Source organism: Drosophila takahashii, chromosome 3R (assembly GCF_030179915.1).
Source record: "Drosophila takahashii strain IR98-3 E-12201 chromosome 3R, DtakHiC1v2, whole genome shotgun sequence".
In the NCBI taxonomy this organism is placed as follows: Eukaryota; Metazoa; Arthropoda; class Insecta; order Diptera; family Drosophilidae; genus Drosophila; species Drosophila takahashii.
Window position 1 is genome coordinate 30967680 of NC_091681.1, and position 15516 is coordinate 30983195.

At 39.2% G+C, this 15516-nt stretch overlaps 5 protein-coding genes and 1 long non-coding RNA gene across 8 annotated transcripts in view; 2 read left to right on the plus strand and 4 right to left on the minus strand.

Annotated features, from left to right (window-relative positions):
• sima (HIF-1 transcription factor component sima) overlaps positions 1-8662 on the minus strand; it is a 74598-nt gene extending 65936 nt beyond the window's left edge. The window contains exon 1 of one of the 3 annotated variants that reach the window (XM_017153223.3): positions 7794-8662. In XM_017153223.3, the coding sequence (XP_017008712.2) occupies positions 7794-7987 (194 nt within the window). In that variant the 5' untranslated portion in view covers positions 7988-8662. Of the gene's footprint in view, positions 1-1464; positions 1953-7793 lie in introns of those variants that run through there. The other 2 variants (XM_070216801.1, XM_070216802.1) reach the window with 2 other exon arrangements.
• On the plus strand, positions 6120-6979 carry LOC138913555 (uncharacterized). Its single transcript, XR_011419332.1, has 2 exons — positions 6120-6541; positions 6618-6979. It is a non-coding gene; the product is annotated as an uncharacterized lncRNA (long non-coding RNA).
• A 2983-nt stretch (positions 8663-11645) lies between the features above and the next one.
• On the minus strand, positions 11646-12233 carry LOC108065248 (mitochondrial intermembrane space import and assembly protein 40). Its single transcript, XM_017153176.2, has one exon. It carries the CDS (start codon positions 12231-12233, stop codon positions 11769-11771), a length of 465 nt encoding a protein of 154 aa, XP_017008665.2. The 3' UTR covers positions 11646-11768.
• A 13-nt stretch (positions 12234-12246) lies between these two features.
• Positions 12247-12794, minus strand: Rpp14a (Ribonuclease P/MRP subunit p14 a). Its single transcript, XM_017153177.3, has 2 exons — positions 12652-12794; positions 12247-12550 (listed from the first exon to the last, which is right to left on the minus strand). Exons 1-2 carry the CDS (start codon positions 12681-12683, stop codon positions 12247-12249), a joined length of 336 nt encoding a protein of 111 aa, XP_017008666.2. The 5' UTR covers positions 12684-12794.
• Positions 12795-12983: 189 nt separating this feature from the next.
• Positions 12984-13571, minus strand: Rpp14b (Ribonuclease P/MRP subunit p14 b). Its single transcript, XM_017153183.3, has 2 exons — positions 13431-13571; positions 12984-13342 (listed from the first exon to the last, which is right to left on the minus strand). The coding sequence occupies exons 1-2, from the start codon at positions 13460-13462 to the stop codon at positions 13015-13017; spliced, it is 360 nt and encodes a 119-aa protein (XP_017008672.2). The 5' UTR covers positions 13463-13571; the 3' UTR covers positions 12984-13014.
• An 18-nt stretch (positions 13572-13589) lies between these two features.
• On the plus strand, positions 13590-14859 carry spn-A (RAD51 recombinase homolog spn-A). Its single transcript, XM_017153182.3, has 3 exons — positions 13590-13729; positions 13781-14337; positions 14394-14859. The coding sequence occupies exons 1-3, from the start codon at positions 13655-13657 to the stop codon at positions 14776-14778; spliced, it is 1017 nt and encodes a 338-aa protein (XP_017008671.1). The 5' UTR covers positions 13590-13654; the 3' UTR covers positions 14779-14859.
• Positions 14860-15516: the final 657 nt, after the last annotated feature.

Consider the following 15516-nt stretch of genomic DNA (forward strand, 5'->3'; position numbering starts at 1 on the left):
GCTTATCCTACAACACCTTAGGATACTGACCCGCCGCTTCTGTTTGAATTGGAATTGCGGGAATTGCGGAGATTGCAAAATGCTCTGCTCCCGATGGTAAAGCACCAAAAATGCGCCGTATCTCTGGGCGAGATATCAGCGAAAACACATAAAATACAGCTCAAGGTGTTAATGCCAAGTTCATTTGGCAGTAAATCGAGCCAACTTCGGGTCAGGGATGTTTGGATGGCTCTGGGAAGCAGCATAATGTGGGAGGGAGTCTTACTGTTTTGTTTGTGCCCTCTGCAATTGCGTCAGTTTGGTTTTGGCTCATTAGCATGGAGATGGGCAAGCACAAATTTGGCTTAAACGTGTGCAAAACGTAAATAAACGCAGAAAACTGGCGACCATTCCAAATCCATTTGATTTCCGCGCACGTCTTTGAGGAGGAGAAATCCAGGGAAAAGGGGCTGTAATCTGCGTCAATCGGTTTAGAATCGTTGATCAACTATATGGATTTAGGAACCCCCAGGAGACTTCAAACTTTAAGCCACGTGCCGATAAATGTTTGGGAAATACCCAACATAAAGATAACAATTACACAACTCTTCAGTTTTATAAATTTGATTGCGACCATTATAGATTTCTGCTGAATAATCGAAGAGAGGAAGGGGAAAGTCTTTCTCTTGGGAGAAACCCACTGAACCTTGACTCATCCAATATATTTACCTCTCTCTCGCGCGCCATATCTCTGTCCCCCTCTGCCTATCTTTTCCTGCGTATCTAAATATTATTATAAAAGCGATCCACAAATAAGCATAGATAAGAGCCCCGCCGTTTGCTTTCGGCTTCGCTTTTTACAATAGGACACAACCAATTTTGAGAATGAGGCTTTCAGCGCTTGGGGACAAAATAAGTTAAGATCGTTAGAGGCATTCTTCGAAAACCGATTTTAACTGGTTTTCTATATTGTTTATTTTCATGAGCTGTTCGCTGTTGTGTAATTATAGGTCTTTGGAAAGTTTAGTAACATGGAGAAAACTGGCCAACAATTTTTAACAATTAATTTTAAAATTAAATATATAAATTCAAAGGTTTTAAAAAACAAGAAAAAAGTTTAAAAAAATGTGAAAAAGAAATGGAAAATTTACTTTTTTGTAAAATGTGACGTACTAATTGCAGTTATTTTAATTCGAATTTGAATTTATACTTTAAAATCATAAATAAATACTTAACTGACTTTTGATTCTTTGATAAAAAAAAAGTTTTTTAAAGAATATAGAAATCATTTAATCTTTGTCCGTCAACTTGAAATATTAGTACTAATATTAGTACTTTTTGAATACATTTTATATAGTACCGCACTAATTTTTCAGTTTGTTTGACACAAAAAAAAGCTTTCTGATACTTTTTGTGAAATATCTTTTGTTTACCAACCAATGAAAAAATCATAAACCATATTTCAGCCTTCAGTGGATCACTCACATAAAGTCCTCGATGTCGACGAACTGGGAAAACTGGCAAGCTTGTGTGTTGGTGGGGGCGTAGCCATAGCAGTAGGCGTAACTCCAGGGGCGGGTTTCGCGACAGGGCGTGGCTACATTTAGGAGACTGCCCCTCTGGCGATAGAAGGCATCCTGGTTCTGTTGCTGGTGATACGGATGGTATCTCTGCATCCCGCCAGAGGACATATTTGGACCCAGAATGGCACCCACAAAGGGTTGGGTCCTCTGCGGTGGTGAAGTATAGAATGATCCATTGCCGAAGTTCACGGTGGGTTCATTAATGGGCGTACGCCCGAAAACAGAGCCATTATTCAGCTGTTGTGGCTGCTGCTGCTGCTGTTGTGAAAACTTTAGATCGCACTCATAGAAATTATTAATGGGATTCACATCCTCGCCGTAGAAGGAACTATCGCCGGGACACGAGAAATCGCAGCTCTCAAAGGAGTTGAACATTTCACTCGCTGGAATCCGGCTAAGCCCATCGAGCACACACACGCGTTTTTGATAAGAACTGATAGTATTTTGATTTGGCTATAACTCTTGGCTGCTACGTATATTTCTTTTTTTTCGGGAGAACACGACGTACGGGAGTTCGAGCCGTAAATGAGCGAAAGGTTCCATACCCTCGAAGCCATCATATTTATACCCTGCCTGCCAACCGAAAAAAACAAAAAAAAAATCGCAATAGAGAGACGGCGAGAGAGTCCGACATTAACGTCAGATATCAGACAAGTTTACCTATCCGGACAAGTGCGCTCCGAGCTACGGGTTTTGATAAGATAAAGCCTCGAAAACATTCGGTTGGGGAGGCAGGGTGTCAGCCATTCGGTCATGCCCAATAGGGGGCGATAAGGGGAACAGCCGACTGAGTGGCAGATTCAAATTAGAGGCATATAAATTATGTCAGTGCGCTCCACTTCAGCCGATAATTGCGGACGCTTAATATAGCATACTTTGCAGCGCCCCCGGAAAATTACTGCACGTACAGGATTTCATTTTCCGCTAATTTTTCCCCTATCACACAATTGCATTGCACGTCGCTGTCACATTATAAATTAAATATGCACCGCGAAAAATTGCATTACATTTAAATATGTTCAATTCGTAACCAAAAACCTTTTCTGAACACCCCAATATTCAAATAACAAAAAAAAAATTTTAAGGATAAACACTTTTTAAAAATTTTAAAAACACGTTTTACAACGAAGTTGTTGTCGGCTTAATATTAATTAAATATTTATATTTTGATCGTTTCTTTCTGAGCAAGAAAAACAGATTTAGATGACTAAATATTTTTCCACCGATCTCAGACCCTCTACAAGATTTTCCTAGTCGGCCGAGTTGCCCCGATAAGAACTATAGCATAATAGTTAAATATTTAGATTAGTTTGGCAAACAGGCGCGGAAAGTGAATGGAGATAAGAGTTATCAAATCACAATGTAATCAGCCCGAAGAGACGGAAAGGGAGGCGAAATGGACAGGCGGGGTCAAGTTAAATCACCGTGATAACCCCTTGTTTACCTTTTTATGCTACAAATGTCTATCAATGACTAACTGTTTAGTTTAAGAGTGGCTTAAAAAGAAGGCGGCTAAAAGAATAATATTAATGAAATAGTGAAAATAGTGCCTAACGACTAAAGTTTTCGCAGATTTTCTGCTAGATGATTAAATATTTGGCATCGTATTAAAAACGTGTAATTAAATTTCAAGCAGATAGTGGCTGTGAAAAAAACGAAAACAACTTAATTTTTAGCAGTGCCATTAAAAAGTATACTAAATGATTTATTTTCTACACAATTTTGTCTTTAAATATTACTCGAAAAAAGTAGCTCGTCTCGAACGGACGCGCATTTTGTGGTAATTAAATCTGGAAATATTTAAAAAATATAAAGATGGACTGCGGAACATCGCTGGTCAAGTACATCCTTTTTATATTCAACGCAATTGTGTTGGCCATCAGCATTTTGGGCAGCCTTTTCTGCATGGTGATGCTGAGGACCATCGGAGATCTTGATGGAAATGGAGAGGCAGTCTTTCCGATCGTGATGATCATCTTGTGCTCGGTTGCGGTCTTCATCTCGCTCCTGGGATGCTGCGGTGCCTGTCAAAAGTCCATCTTCATAGCCCGAAGCTATGCTGTTATTTTGCTGATCCACATAATCGTGCAGCTGGCACTCCTAATCCTGATGTCCACCAATAAGGAGCAGATTGAGAAATTCGTGGGTGACCTCATCGACTATGCTTGGAAGTCGAATCATGCGGAAAGAAGTACCTTCGATACCATCCAGAAATGGTTTTACTGCTGCGGCCGCGATTCTCCCGATGATTATGAAGAAGTAGGACACACCAAACCCTTGAGCTGCTACAACCCTTCTCAAACCAAGCACATTTTATACGAAGGATGCCGTGGCAAGTTGATCGAATATTTGTATCTGGGAACTGACAAGTTTGTGGTCATCAGTGTGATTAGTATTCAACTGATCTTCTTCATAATTTCCTGTTGCTTCGCTAACAATATGGGAATATACAAGCGTCAGAAATCAATGATGCTTTCAACGCCCCCATCTACATCCTCAAGAACTCCAGAAATATTACTCAAAATAAGATAAACTTTTTTGTAAAACATTAGTTGCAAATAAAAAACTAATAATATTCATTTTGTACATACATTGTCTTATTTCTTGCAAATAAATATATTAAATACAATTACAGGAATTAAGGGAAATGTGTGTGTAAGCAGCGTGTAACTAAATAAATAATTTTTGAGAGATAAGAGTAAAAACAGCTCAGAAATCAGAAAAATACCAACGCTATTCGTAAAAATCCATATCCCTTACCAAAAAAAAAAAAGTTCCTTTGTTCTTGGCAATAATAAAAATCTAGACCTCGGTAGCCCCCATAAAAAAGTGACTGTTAAACAGGTTCCTTTATAATCACAATCCACAACTTTTTGCTCAATTGCACAAGACTTGTAAACCATTTTTCAACGACTTGATTCCAAATTATTCGCCTTTAAATATAAATTTAAACTTTCCCTGCCAGCAAAAACAGAATCATAATTTACACCGAATACGATGCATATAGAGTCCATACAACTGAACAACTGAAAAAGATTCGGAAGCTGCGTTACCTTCATTCTGTCTCCCTCACTTTTGATATGTCTGTCTCTGTCACTGCATCAAGTTCAATTTTATACACAGAACAAAATATTAAGGTAAAATAGGTAACTTATTTAATTTAATTGTAAAATAGGTAATAAAGAATTATAATAATAAGAATTTTTCGAAAATGAGCAGTAAATTTTGGTTTTTAAAATAAAATAAAAAAAAATCGATTATATTTCCACAAAATGTTTATTTATTTATACAGAGAAATTTAATAATTATTTAAAATATTTAAAACTATTTTTAAAAGGGTACCTATATTTAAAAAACAATTATATTTGTTCTAATAAATGCCAAATTTTTACGGTGCACCAGTAGCAAAACAAAAGTGTGTGGATGATAAATAAAGAGGAAGGCGAGAAGAAAACCAACAATAACTCCACGAGCCTAATACTTGAATACGAATACAATACATCTCTCTTACTCTTTCTTCCTATATAATACCCCATAATACCCCCCTCGGGCGTTTCCATCCTCCCCGTGCCTTCACATTTTTAGTTCGATTGCGCAAAAAGTAGGTCGTCGTGGCCAGACGAAAAACAACAACAAGAAACAACAACAGGGCATATCATTTAAATATTTTACAATACACACATGTGGGAATGTGTGTAAGCGTGTTTTACTTTTGTGCGTTTCTTTGCGTTGGTATTGAAATTTATTTATTGCCGAGTTGTTTTTTAAGTTTTTTCCTGCTTCTTGGCACACGGTCTAACAGCTTATAAAAATAATTTAAGCAAAATCATAATTTCGATTAAAATTCCTGCCTCCCCCAAATACCCCCCCCCCCCATTTAACACGACTTGTAATAATTCACTTTTATTGAGGTCATACTGTCATTGCAGTTACAATTTGTTCAAGATCGGAGTGCCGCAATCGAATACGTAGGTCAAAACAAATCGCTGCACAATCGAAAAAAATTGCGATTAACAATATTCGTTCGATAAAAGTATTAGATATATGAGATATCTGATTGCGGATTTTGAGCTTAAGTAAAAATAATAAATTAAAGTTCATAAAAATTGTTTTTTTTAAATAAATGTCTGTGCAAAGCTTTCGCTAATACAATCCCATTAAAGCGATCCAAAAGTCAATTGTTTTCACATGTCGCACACGAAAAAATATTGGAACCAGTTCGAAGCAAATGGGAAAACGCGAATAGTCGGTTAGTGGGTCTATTCGAAGCTAGAGCGCATTTTGAAAATGGTTATAGAACCGCTTTTCAGCTTTTCCACATTTTTTTTGTTTTTAACTTTTATTTTTACGGCTGTCACGTAGGCCAAATCGAAACTTTGTTTCAATCCAATGTAAATGTCTTGAGTGAAACATAAACTTGCCAGTTTATGAGCTTATAAAATAAATAAATTTCAGTTTTCAGAGGGGCGTGGGCCAAGAGAAAAAGAAAGAAAAACGGAATCAAAAACAAAACAAAGCTGATAAAACGAAGCACGAGGAACAAAAAACAGGTTGTTTTTTTTTTTGGGCGGAGTGGTAAACATAACAGGTTTTCCTCATTGCTTTTTTTGATTTTTGCCCAACTTAAAAATAAACCCACAGTGCGTGAAGAAAAACGAAGAACAATGCACTCGTCTAAAAATAAATCCCAGCCACTGGGGGCTTGGCCTTAAAGATGGGGATTTTATGAACCCTTGAAGGATATACCATATGTACAGGGCAACAAGTGTTTTTCAAAGACAAAGTGCACTTATTTGTGTACATTTGTCTGCTTTTAACCCCTCGGATATCAGATTCCACTGCGGAAACCCATCATGCATATGCAAACTGAACGATTTCAGTTCGGTTCGTCTCGACTTTTGTCTTTGAAAGTCTATATCTGAAGGTCGTGGGTCTCGGCCGTTGGATTCTCCCTCTCTATCGCTCTACCTCCGTCACCGGTTCGTATAATAATTACCGCGAATGCAAAAATTTGTTGAACGCGTGATTAATGATTGGCTTTCCATTAATTTCTAGTCTCTCCAAAGTCTCTTTCGTCAACCAGTGACGCCCAATAAGGGGTGTTAATGCAATCAAGCGCTGCAAAATTTAAATTCATTCAAAGAAAATCGATACAGCACCCGGAAAAGGTTTCAGTGTACTTTAAATAAGACTTCAGAATGAGCAAAACGATTGGTAGTGTCTTTAGAATAAGGAACATTTTTATACCAATAGGAATCTTGCGGTGATCGACAAGTACATACATATAAATTGTTTTTGACGAATGGAAATGTACTATTTTTGAAATAAAATTGAATTAAATTTTGCCGGTCAATTACAGAAAAACAAGCAAACCAGAAACCAAAGAAAATTCAATAGATCGAGCACAAAGTGTATAATTGAATAGATCACTGAAAATAATCATTGGGAATCAGTGGGTATCTAAAGAAGAAAGCTAAAAATATTCAAATCTTTTCTTAAAAATGGTTGTGTGGATTAAAACCACTACACTCAGAAAATGAATCGCCCTGAATTTTAGAAAATCGCCTATGGATTTGCTTCACTGGCGATTTTTTTCTTTAAAATAAAAAAATTTTCTACTGGTAAAGAAAATTTTCTTCCAATTAATCAAAATTCATTAAATTCAAGAAATATTCCAGAAATATAGAAAAAAATCGCCAGTAAAGCAAATCCAAAGGCGATTTTCTAAAATTTTTTTTTGAGTGTAAGAGGCCCCTTATAGCTATACAAAATATTCCTAACTAAAAATGAAATCATAATTAAATCTCTTGGGGATCATATGTACTTCTTGTATAAAAATAATTTCAGTTCATAAAAATAAACAAAATACCCCTTGCAAACTGAGAAGAAATGGGAAACCCATTGAGATCCCCTCATAAAGTCGTACCCACTAAAAGCAAACCCTTCTTTGTTAAAAAACTTCTTAGATAAATATGATTATAGATCTTCAAAATAAACGAAATACCCCATGGAAACCGGGAAGAAATGCGAAAAGCAACGGATGACAACCAAAGCCGCGACGATCGCTACGAAGAGGGCGAAAAAGAAAGCAGACGCTTATGCAATGGGCAAACAAGCGATCTAAGCAGAGCCGATGGAATTACAATCGGGGGATCGCATAATTGAATGGGATACTGTGGGTCTGGGTATCAGGATTATCCAGTACTATATCTTTCGATCCACATGACTCACCTTCGTTTCTCCTTTGGTTTGCCGCTGGCCGTGAGATTGGATTTTGGGGCTGAAGAAGATGAGGAAGAAGATGGGGAGCCAGAAGACGAAGATGGTGGGGAGGAGGAAAACGAGGAGGAGGAGGAGGAATTGGTGGCCACCGATTGCTTCTGTTTCTCGGCTGCCGCTTCGATTGTATCAATTAACGAAACCATTTTGTCGCCGGATTTCCAAATGCAGCAGCATTCAAAAAACACAGAAAAAAAAGATTTGTCGATGTGGAGGTTCCTGTTTTTCCGTTTTCTTTATATATTTTCTTATCGCGAGTTTTTCCAGCACTTTTTGAGACTCTTCGTTGTTTTTGTTGTTGTTGTTTTGTATTATTTATCGCTGTTACTTTCGTTATGAAAACTAGCCGTGCGCTTGTATTGGTTGCTTGCGTTTGTATTGCTGGCACTACGCACACACACACTATATAACACGGTTTTCCTTTTAACAATTTTACTATTATTACCACTTTATCTGTTAACACCTTTCACCTTGATTAATTTTGAATTAATATTTTCGATTTCTGATCGACAAAATACAAAACAAAACACAAGGTTATTATATTATTCCACTGCTGTTGCTGTTGTTGCTGTTGTTATTGTGGTTGTAGTCTCAACTGGCCAATTGCACTTTGGTATATTCGATAATTCGAGTATTCCTATTATTGCACCTTGAAGTTCTGCACCGATTTAAAGTTGAATTCGCGTTTTAGCATCTCACAAACGCGATTGATCAGCAATATATGCATTTTACACTGCGCCTACAGCATTTTTCTCTCCTTTGCACACGAAATCTTAATACGCTTTTATTTTTCCTTTTCCTTTGCTCGCTTCTTCGTAAACAGTGTGGCAGCAGAGTGGCGAAAATACCGCTCCGAAATGGGCTAGCGCGTCTGGAAAATACGGAAAATATACTGCAAAATCACGAAAAGGAAAATAACGGCCTATTGGGTACAGTGAATACCAGCGAAAGAGAATTTAAAAAAATATGTGGTGAAGTGAAGTAGGACTTTTTTCCCCCTCTGTTTTTAGTTTTTTTTTAATTTATTTTTTTATTTATTTGTTTGTTCCGTCATGTAAATGCAACCCAAAACTTAATATACTGTACCTATCAACAACTTTTACTTGAAATATTTTTTTGTTTGGGATCTAAAATATTTACATAGCCTCCAAATATTTAAAAAGCGTATTCAAAATTTCTTCTTTATAAGATGGTTTACACAACACTTTCTTATTCGCCTCATATTTAGGGTTAAGTTTCTTATACATATGTATGTATATAGACAATTTTTTTTAGCTGAATTGTTATTAAACAAGAAAGGAAGCTACCTTCGGCCAGCCGAAGCTTATATACCCTTGTAGATAAAAGAATACTCACTCGGTGCAGTTCCAGTGATTCCAGATTCAGCGTTTCGATTTATTTCAATTTTGTTTTTAAGTAGTCAAGAATCAAAACGCCTACTTCCTACAAAGTTACAATGAATTTTCTTATATTTGATTGGGAGCCTTAAGATATAGTGGTCCGATCCGGCTGGCTCCGACATATGTACTACCTGCAATAGAAAGAAGACCTTCGGGAAAGCTTCATCGCGATAGCTTTAAAACTGAGAGACTAGTTCGCATAGAAACGGACAGACGGACAGACAGACAGACGGACAGACGGACAGACGGACAGACGGACAGACGGACATGGCTAGATAGACTCGGCTATTGGTGCTGATTAAGAATATATATACTTTATGTGGTCGGAAACGTCTCCTTCACTGCGTTGCAAACATCTGACTGAAATTATAATACCCTCTACAAGGGTATAAAAACAATGGTGCCTGGATTAGCGAAGAAAGCTTCTGGCAAAGTCGGTTGGCATTTCTTTCGTACTCGATGTTCCGTTGGCGAGAAGAGAACTAGAGTCTCAAAGGACACACTGGTATTAACCTACAAAGAAATCAATTAGAAGTGATGTTTTTTTTTAAGCCATAAACAACCTACCTATCTAAGTTATTTTTAATTTTAATTTTGTGCCGTGCCCATCTAATTGTTTACAAGTAACGTTCACACGGATTTCGGTTTAATCAACATTTCAGAATAGCTAAGGGGACCGACTCTATCCCAATAAAAAGATACATGGTATTCTCCATTAAGGCTGTAATAAAAAAATACTATTAGTAATTCAATTTAAAATAGTTTCTAGTTTCATATGCATACCCTGCGCCACAATTTATGTACCACCAACCACCAGCTCGATAAGCGCAGTTCTCATTTATTAAATAGTCATTGTCCCGATCAAATGTGGTGAAGTTCATTCCTTTGTAGTCGCTCATAATGTCGTTAATGGCACTTGTCCCACGAAATGTCCCCAGTGTTTTTAGCTTATAGAATTCCTGTTCGTTTCCAATTTGGAAGTTATCATAATGACCGGAGCCAATTTTTCCACTTTCAGCGACAAGTTTAATGCTCAGTTCGAGGGGCTTATCCTTAGTCATCTGATGCAGATTCTCTAATCCGATGAAAAACTCTCCTGTAAGGCTTCCAAATCCTTTCTTATAATCATTCCAGTTTCGATTAAAGTTTATTGAACCGTCTTGACGCCTTTGAATTGTCACCCAGCCATTTGAATTGCAGGGTGATAAAATTTCGGGTTTATATATTTCGTAAATTACATTTGCACTGCCACTTGAACAACTTATTCTTCCGCGATAAATGGAAAGTTCATCGGTCATTTTAGTTATTTTTTCCAAATCAGATTTAGTTTGATTGTTAAGGCCATCGATTTGATTATCTTTGGTCGAAATCTGTGCACTCAGGTTTATCAGTTGGTTCTTTTTAATTTCCATTTCCTCCTTTATTTTCATAATTTCTTCACCTTTATCTCTAAGTTCTTTGTCTTGTCGCCCCAGCTCTTTTAATTTATTAGCGATTTCTTTATTTTTAGCATTTACCAGCTCATCTTTGATTTTGAATTGTTCTGTGGCATTCAAAAGCTGCTTTCGCAAGTTACTAATACTTACAAACATAAAATTCACCTTTTCACTTCCTTCGCGGATTTGCCTATCCTTTGATTTTATAAGATCTTTCATATCGTTAAGTTCTTTTACTTTTGAACTAATTAGTTCATCTTTGATTTTTAATTGACCTTCCGCATTTATCAACCTACTATTCAAGGCTTCAATAGGGATTTGAAGTTGCCAACTAGAATTTGCCAAATCCATTTTATTAGTTTTTTCTCTTATTATATCATCTTTGGATTTTATAAAATCATCTTTCAATTTTATGAGCTCATCTTTTAATTTTATGAGTTCATCTTTGTATTTGAGTTGAACTTCAGCGACTGCCAACTTACTCTTTAGATCTTTAATAGTGCCCTCCGTAATAATTAAATCTCTCAGTTTATCTATGGAATTGGTGGTAGAGGAAATTGAAAAACAATACGCATTACATGTGCTTTCCAGATTCAGATGAGGCGATGGCATTTCCTGCAGCTCAGTGGCACCGTCAACGAGATATAGCTGCTTCCGGACCAAAATCAGCAGAAAAATAGGAAAGATGAGCGACTTCATTGCGTATACTTTGTGAACTGATACTGGCGACTGCGAAAATGGAACTGAGATTCTGACCTATCCCCCAAAATCGCCAGACTATGTACTATATATGTTTTTAAAAAAATAAAAACATCTTATCAGTCTCACATAATCAAGTCTCTAAAGAGTATGCCGGCTGCGCTGTAGCAAACCAAAGAAATTAGACAATATTTCGAGTTTCTATAATTTTCTATAAGCTACCTATTTTTTACCCATATCCGGTAGATATATATTTCCAACAGTCATGATAGATTTTGAATATGATTGGAGCCCGATCGGCCACCAACTATGACAAGCTTTATTTATTTTGTACGAAGTCACACCTAGCTCTTATCTTTTAAGTATTTTGAATACGACACATGGACTCCCGCCTAGGCCTTGGGCACCACCGAGTTGCTCTTGGGCGTGGCCACCTCGTCGCCGCCTCCGGGATTGCCCACATCCGCCAGCGGATCAATCGAACCGGCGGCATTTGTGTCCAAGGCATTGCCCAGTGCATCATCATCGTCGTCATCGCCGCCGGATTTGTTGTACACGGTGGGATACTTCTGGAAGCAGTCGCGCATCTTGGTGAAGGCGTCGTAGCAGTCGGATCCCTTGGGATCGGCGGTGCTGTTCTGGAAGCAGGAGAAGGCCTCGCGGAAGTCGACGCCACAGGGACCGGTGGCCATGCCGCCGAGGCAGGGGCAGCTCCAGTTGATCTTGCCGTCCTTGGTGATCACGCCCTCCGGCTGTTCCGGCGCCGGCAGCTCGATGGTGCTGGCCGCGGCATGATCCTCCTTGGTCACGAAGATCACCTTGTCCTTGCCGAACTCCTTGCAGTATGAGAAGGACATGATCTCTGATCTCCTAGTTAAATGCTATGAACTCCTCGGCGGATTCCTCGAAGTTTATTGGCCGGCGGGATGTGCTCAGCACCTGGAAATGGCAGGGCACCTCCTGGTAGTAGCCGATCAGGGCTATAGCTATGCGAACGCGTTCCAGGAAATCCTCGGAAACGCGGAAAATTGATCGCTTTTGGCTCGAGCTGAATTTCACGATTTCCAGCGCCGTTTGGCCACCGATTTCACCGAAAATACTGGCCAACGAGTTGAGAATGCAGCCGCAGAGGAAAACGGGCGTCAAGGTCACAGAGTCTGGATCACGGAGTTTCCTGGAAGGATCAAAACATGCATTACTTTCACTTTTTCTATCTCCAAAATGATGCACGTGCGCACGTGGGGAATATGTAGCTCTATGATTTCCGGAACTCACAGCTTCACATCCAGATATTGGTAACCACTCATGCTTCGGTTAAATGCGACATCCAATTCCCGGTTATTTCTGCACGGGGTCCAATTTTCAGCCGGAAAGTTCGGGAAAAGTCGTCCAAAAATTGCCGGTCAGTGTGTTTTTTTTATGTAATTATTTTCCCTTTTCACCGTTTCTTTCTGCTTTTCGAACAGCTGTGCGCAGGCAGAGATGGCAGCTCGGCGGCTTACACTGAGAGATGGCTAGAAAAAGCTAGAAAATATAGCTAGCTTTGTATTCATAAATTTGTTCCATTGAATTACTAAAAATTAAAGAAAACGGTTCCAGAATTACATTTAAAATATATACATTTTTGTGAGAATTAAATTATAGATTAAAATGCTCAATTTCCATATCGCTCAGCTTTACGAGATTCTTCTCAATGCTCTTCTCAAAGTCTAGCGTTGATTTGGATGTTGCCAGGACCTCAAAATGACAGGGAGTCTCCTGGTAGTGGCCTATTAGATTTAAAATGATGCGTATCACTTCGTATAGATCCTCTGGGACTCTAAAAATAACACGTTGTTGCTGGGCGCAGAACTTAACGATCTCCAAAGTGGGCTTTTCCTCGCAGAAGAAACTGTCCAAGGCATCGAGGACGCAGCTACGGAATAGGGCAGGGGTCAAAACGACAGCATCCGGATCTCTCAGTTTGCTGGGAAGTTTTTTTTAAATTTTTAATACAAAAAAATGTTCTATTTAAACAACTAAGTTACCTGAATTAAGAACATTCTGCTACTTACAGTTTAATGTCGAAATAGTAATATTCCGTCATGGTGATCGTGCGATGTCCTCTTTAGGCGGTGCCAACTGTGGTGATATTGCAATGCCCACGCGTTCGGGGCGAATGGCAAACTGCTGATTGCTTTTTGTGCGAGGCGCCAATCTTTTGACGAAATTCCCGAATCTCAAGCAAAACATAGAATTTAAAAACAAAACTCAAAAACATTGACTTTAGAGCTGTCAAATGGATAAGCTAACAAATGCCCCGGCGGCGCAGGAGGAGGAGGAGGAGGGTCCGCTCAGCGTGGCCAAATTAATGGTGAGTGATCACGGTAGATCTTGTCCAGAATCATCATAATTCCTTCTTCAGGGCGGCAGCATTACGGCCAAGGACATCAAACTGCTGCAACAGGCCAGTCTCCATACCGTGGAAGCCGTGGCCAATGCCACCAAGAAGCAACTGATGGCCATTCCCGGTTTGGGTGGCGGCAAGGTGGAGCAGATCATCACGGAGGCCAATAAACTGGTGCCGCTGGGCTTCCTCAGCGCCCGGACCTTTCATCAGATGCGAGCGGATGTGGTGCAGCTGAGCACGGGCTCCAAGGAGCTGGACAAGCTGCTGGGCGGCGGCATTGAGACCGGTTCCATCACCGAGATCTTCGGCGAGTTTCGGTGCGGCAAGACGCAGATTTGCCACACGCTGGCGGTCACCTGCCAACTGCCCATCAGCCAGAAGGGCGGCGAGGGCAAGTGCCTGTACATCGACACGGAGAACACATTTCGGCCGGAAAGATTATCGGCCATCGCGCAGAGATTCAAGCTCAACGAGGCCGAGGTGCTGGACAATGTGGCCTGCTCGAGGGCCTACAACTCGGACCAGCAGACGCGGCTCATCCAAATGGCAGCGGGCATGCTCTTTGAGTCGCGGTGAGCAAAGGATAACCTTGTATTAGTACCCATAACTAACCCATTTAACCTTCCAGTTACGCCGTTGTCATTGTGGACAGTGCCATGGCTCTCTATCGTTCGGATTACATTGGACGCGGTGAGCTGGCCGCCCGGCAAAACCATCTGGGCCTCTTCCTGCGCATGCTCCAGCGGCTGGCCGATGAGTTCGGCGTGGCGGTGGTCATTACCAACCAGGTGACCGCCTCGCTGGACGGCGGACCCGGCATGTTTGCCGGCGATGCCAAGAAGCCCATCGGGGGCCACATCATGGCCCACTCCTCCACCACGCGGCTGTATCTGCGAAAGGGCAAGGGCGAGACGCGCATCTGCAAGATATACGATTCACCCTGTCTGCCGGAATCAGAGGCCATGTTCGCCATTCTGCCGGATGGCATTGGAGATGTCAAGGAGGGCAACTGATTTTGAATGCTTCACTTACTTTAGATTACACCAATTTAAGCTTCTTTACTAATAATAAACTATTCTTTTTTATGTTTACTAGAGCCCTGCGTGAATTGTTTTATCATAGAATGCCATGAAATTTCGGATTTGTGTAATTCAGTTCTATGTGAAATAAATCAGGGACCGTAACTGTTATGAGTTTTATGTTAAAAATCACATTTTAACAGTTATTTTCGGATTCGTAAAGTAAAACTCAAAGAATAACTGTTATTTTTTGAGTTTTATAATAAAAGTTGACAAATAACTGTTATTCGTCGTGAACAAAAATAAAACTCAAACTTGATTTATGGTAATTTTGTGGGTAAAACAAATTTAAAAAAAATAGTTATACAATATGCACGTTGGCTTTTTTTTAAAGATTTTTTAGCATGTTTTTTAAATGTCAAGGGAATAATATATACATAAAAATCAAATAAATGAAAATCATTACGGATTTGTAAACTACAATGGCTAACAAAAGTAATGGTGTATTTAATAAATTTTAGGACTCTTCTAAGTGCATGATTTTTTTGGCAAGAAAAATGTACAATAACAGTTATTTTCGGTCCCTGAAATAAATTGAATGTTTTTCTAATTTGCCAGTTTTTTTTTTGCTTTCTTTTGAGAACAAAAAGTAAAACATTTTTAACAAATCAATGTTAACAGCTTTAATAAAATTCAGGCATATTTAATCCCAAAATTATGGCCCATTCTTCT

Coding starts and splice junctions, on each gene's coding strand:
- LOC108065248 (XM_017153176.2), bottom strand. CDS start 12,233: ATGTCCTTCTCATACTGCAAGGAGTTCGGCAAGGACAAGGTGATCTTC.
- Rpp14a (XM_017153177.3), bottom strand. CDS start 12,683: ATGAGTGGTTACCAATATCTGGATGTGAAGCT. Junction 12,551..12,651: donor CAATATCTGGATGTGAAGCT/GTGAGTTCCGGA, acceptor TGATCCTTCCAG/GAAACTCCGTGATCCAGACT.
- Rpp14b (XM_017153183.3), bottom strand. CDS start 13,462: ATGACGGAATATTACTATTTCGACATTAAACT. Junction 13,343..13,430: donor TACTATTTCGACATTAAACT/GTAAGTAGCAGA, acceptor AAAACTTCCCAG/CAAACTGAGAGATCCGGATG.
- spn-A (XM_017153182.3), top strand. CDS start 13,655: ATGGATAAGCTAACAAATGCCCCGGCGGCGCAGGAGGAGGAGGAGGAG. Junction 13,730..13,780: donor TCAGCGTGGCCAAATTAATG/GTGAGTGATCAC, acceptor TTCCTTCTTCAG/GGCGGCAGCATTACGGCCAA. Junction 14,338..14,393: donor GGCATGCTCTTTGAGTCGCG/GTGAGCAAAGGA, acceptor TTAACCTTCCAG/TTACGCCGTTGTCATTGTGG.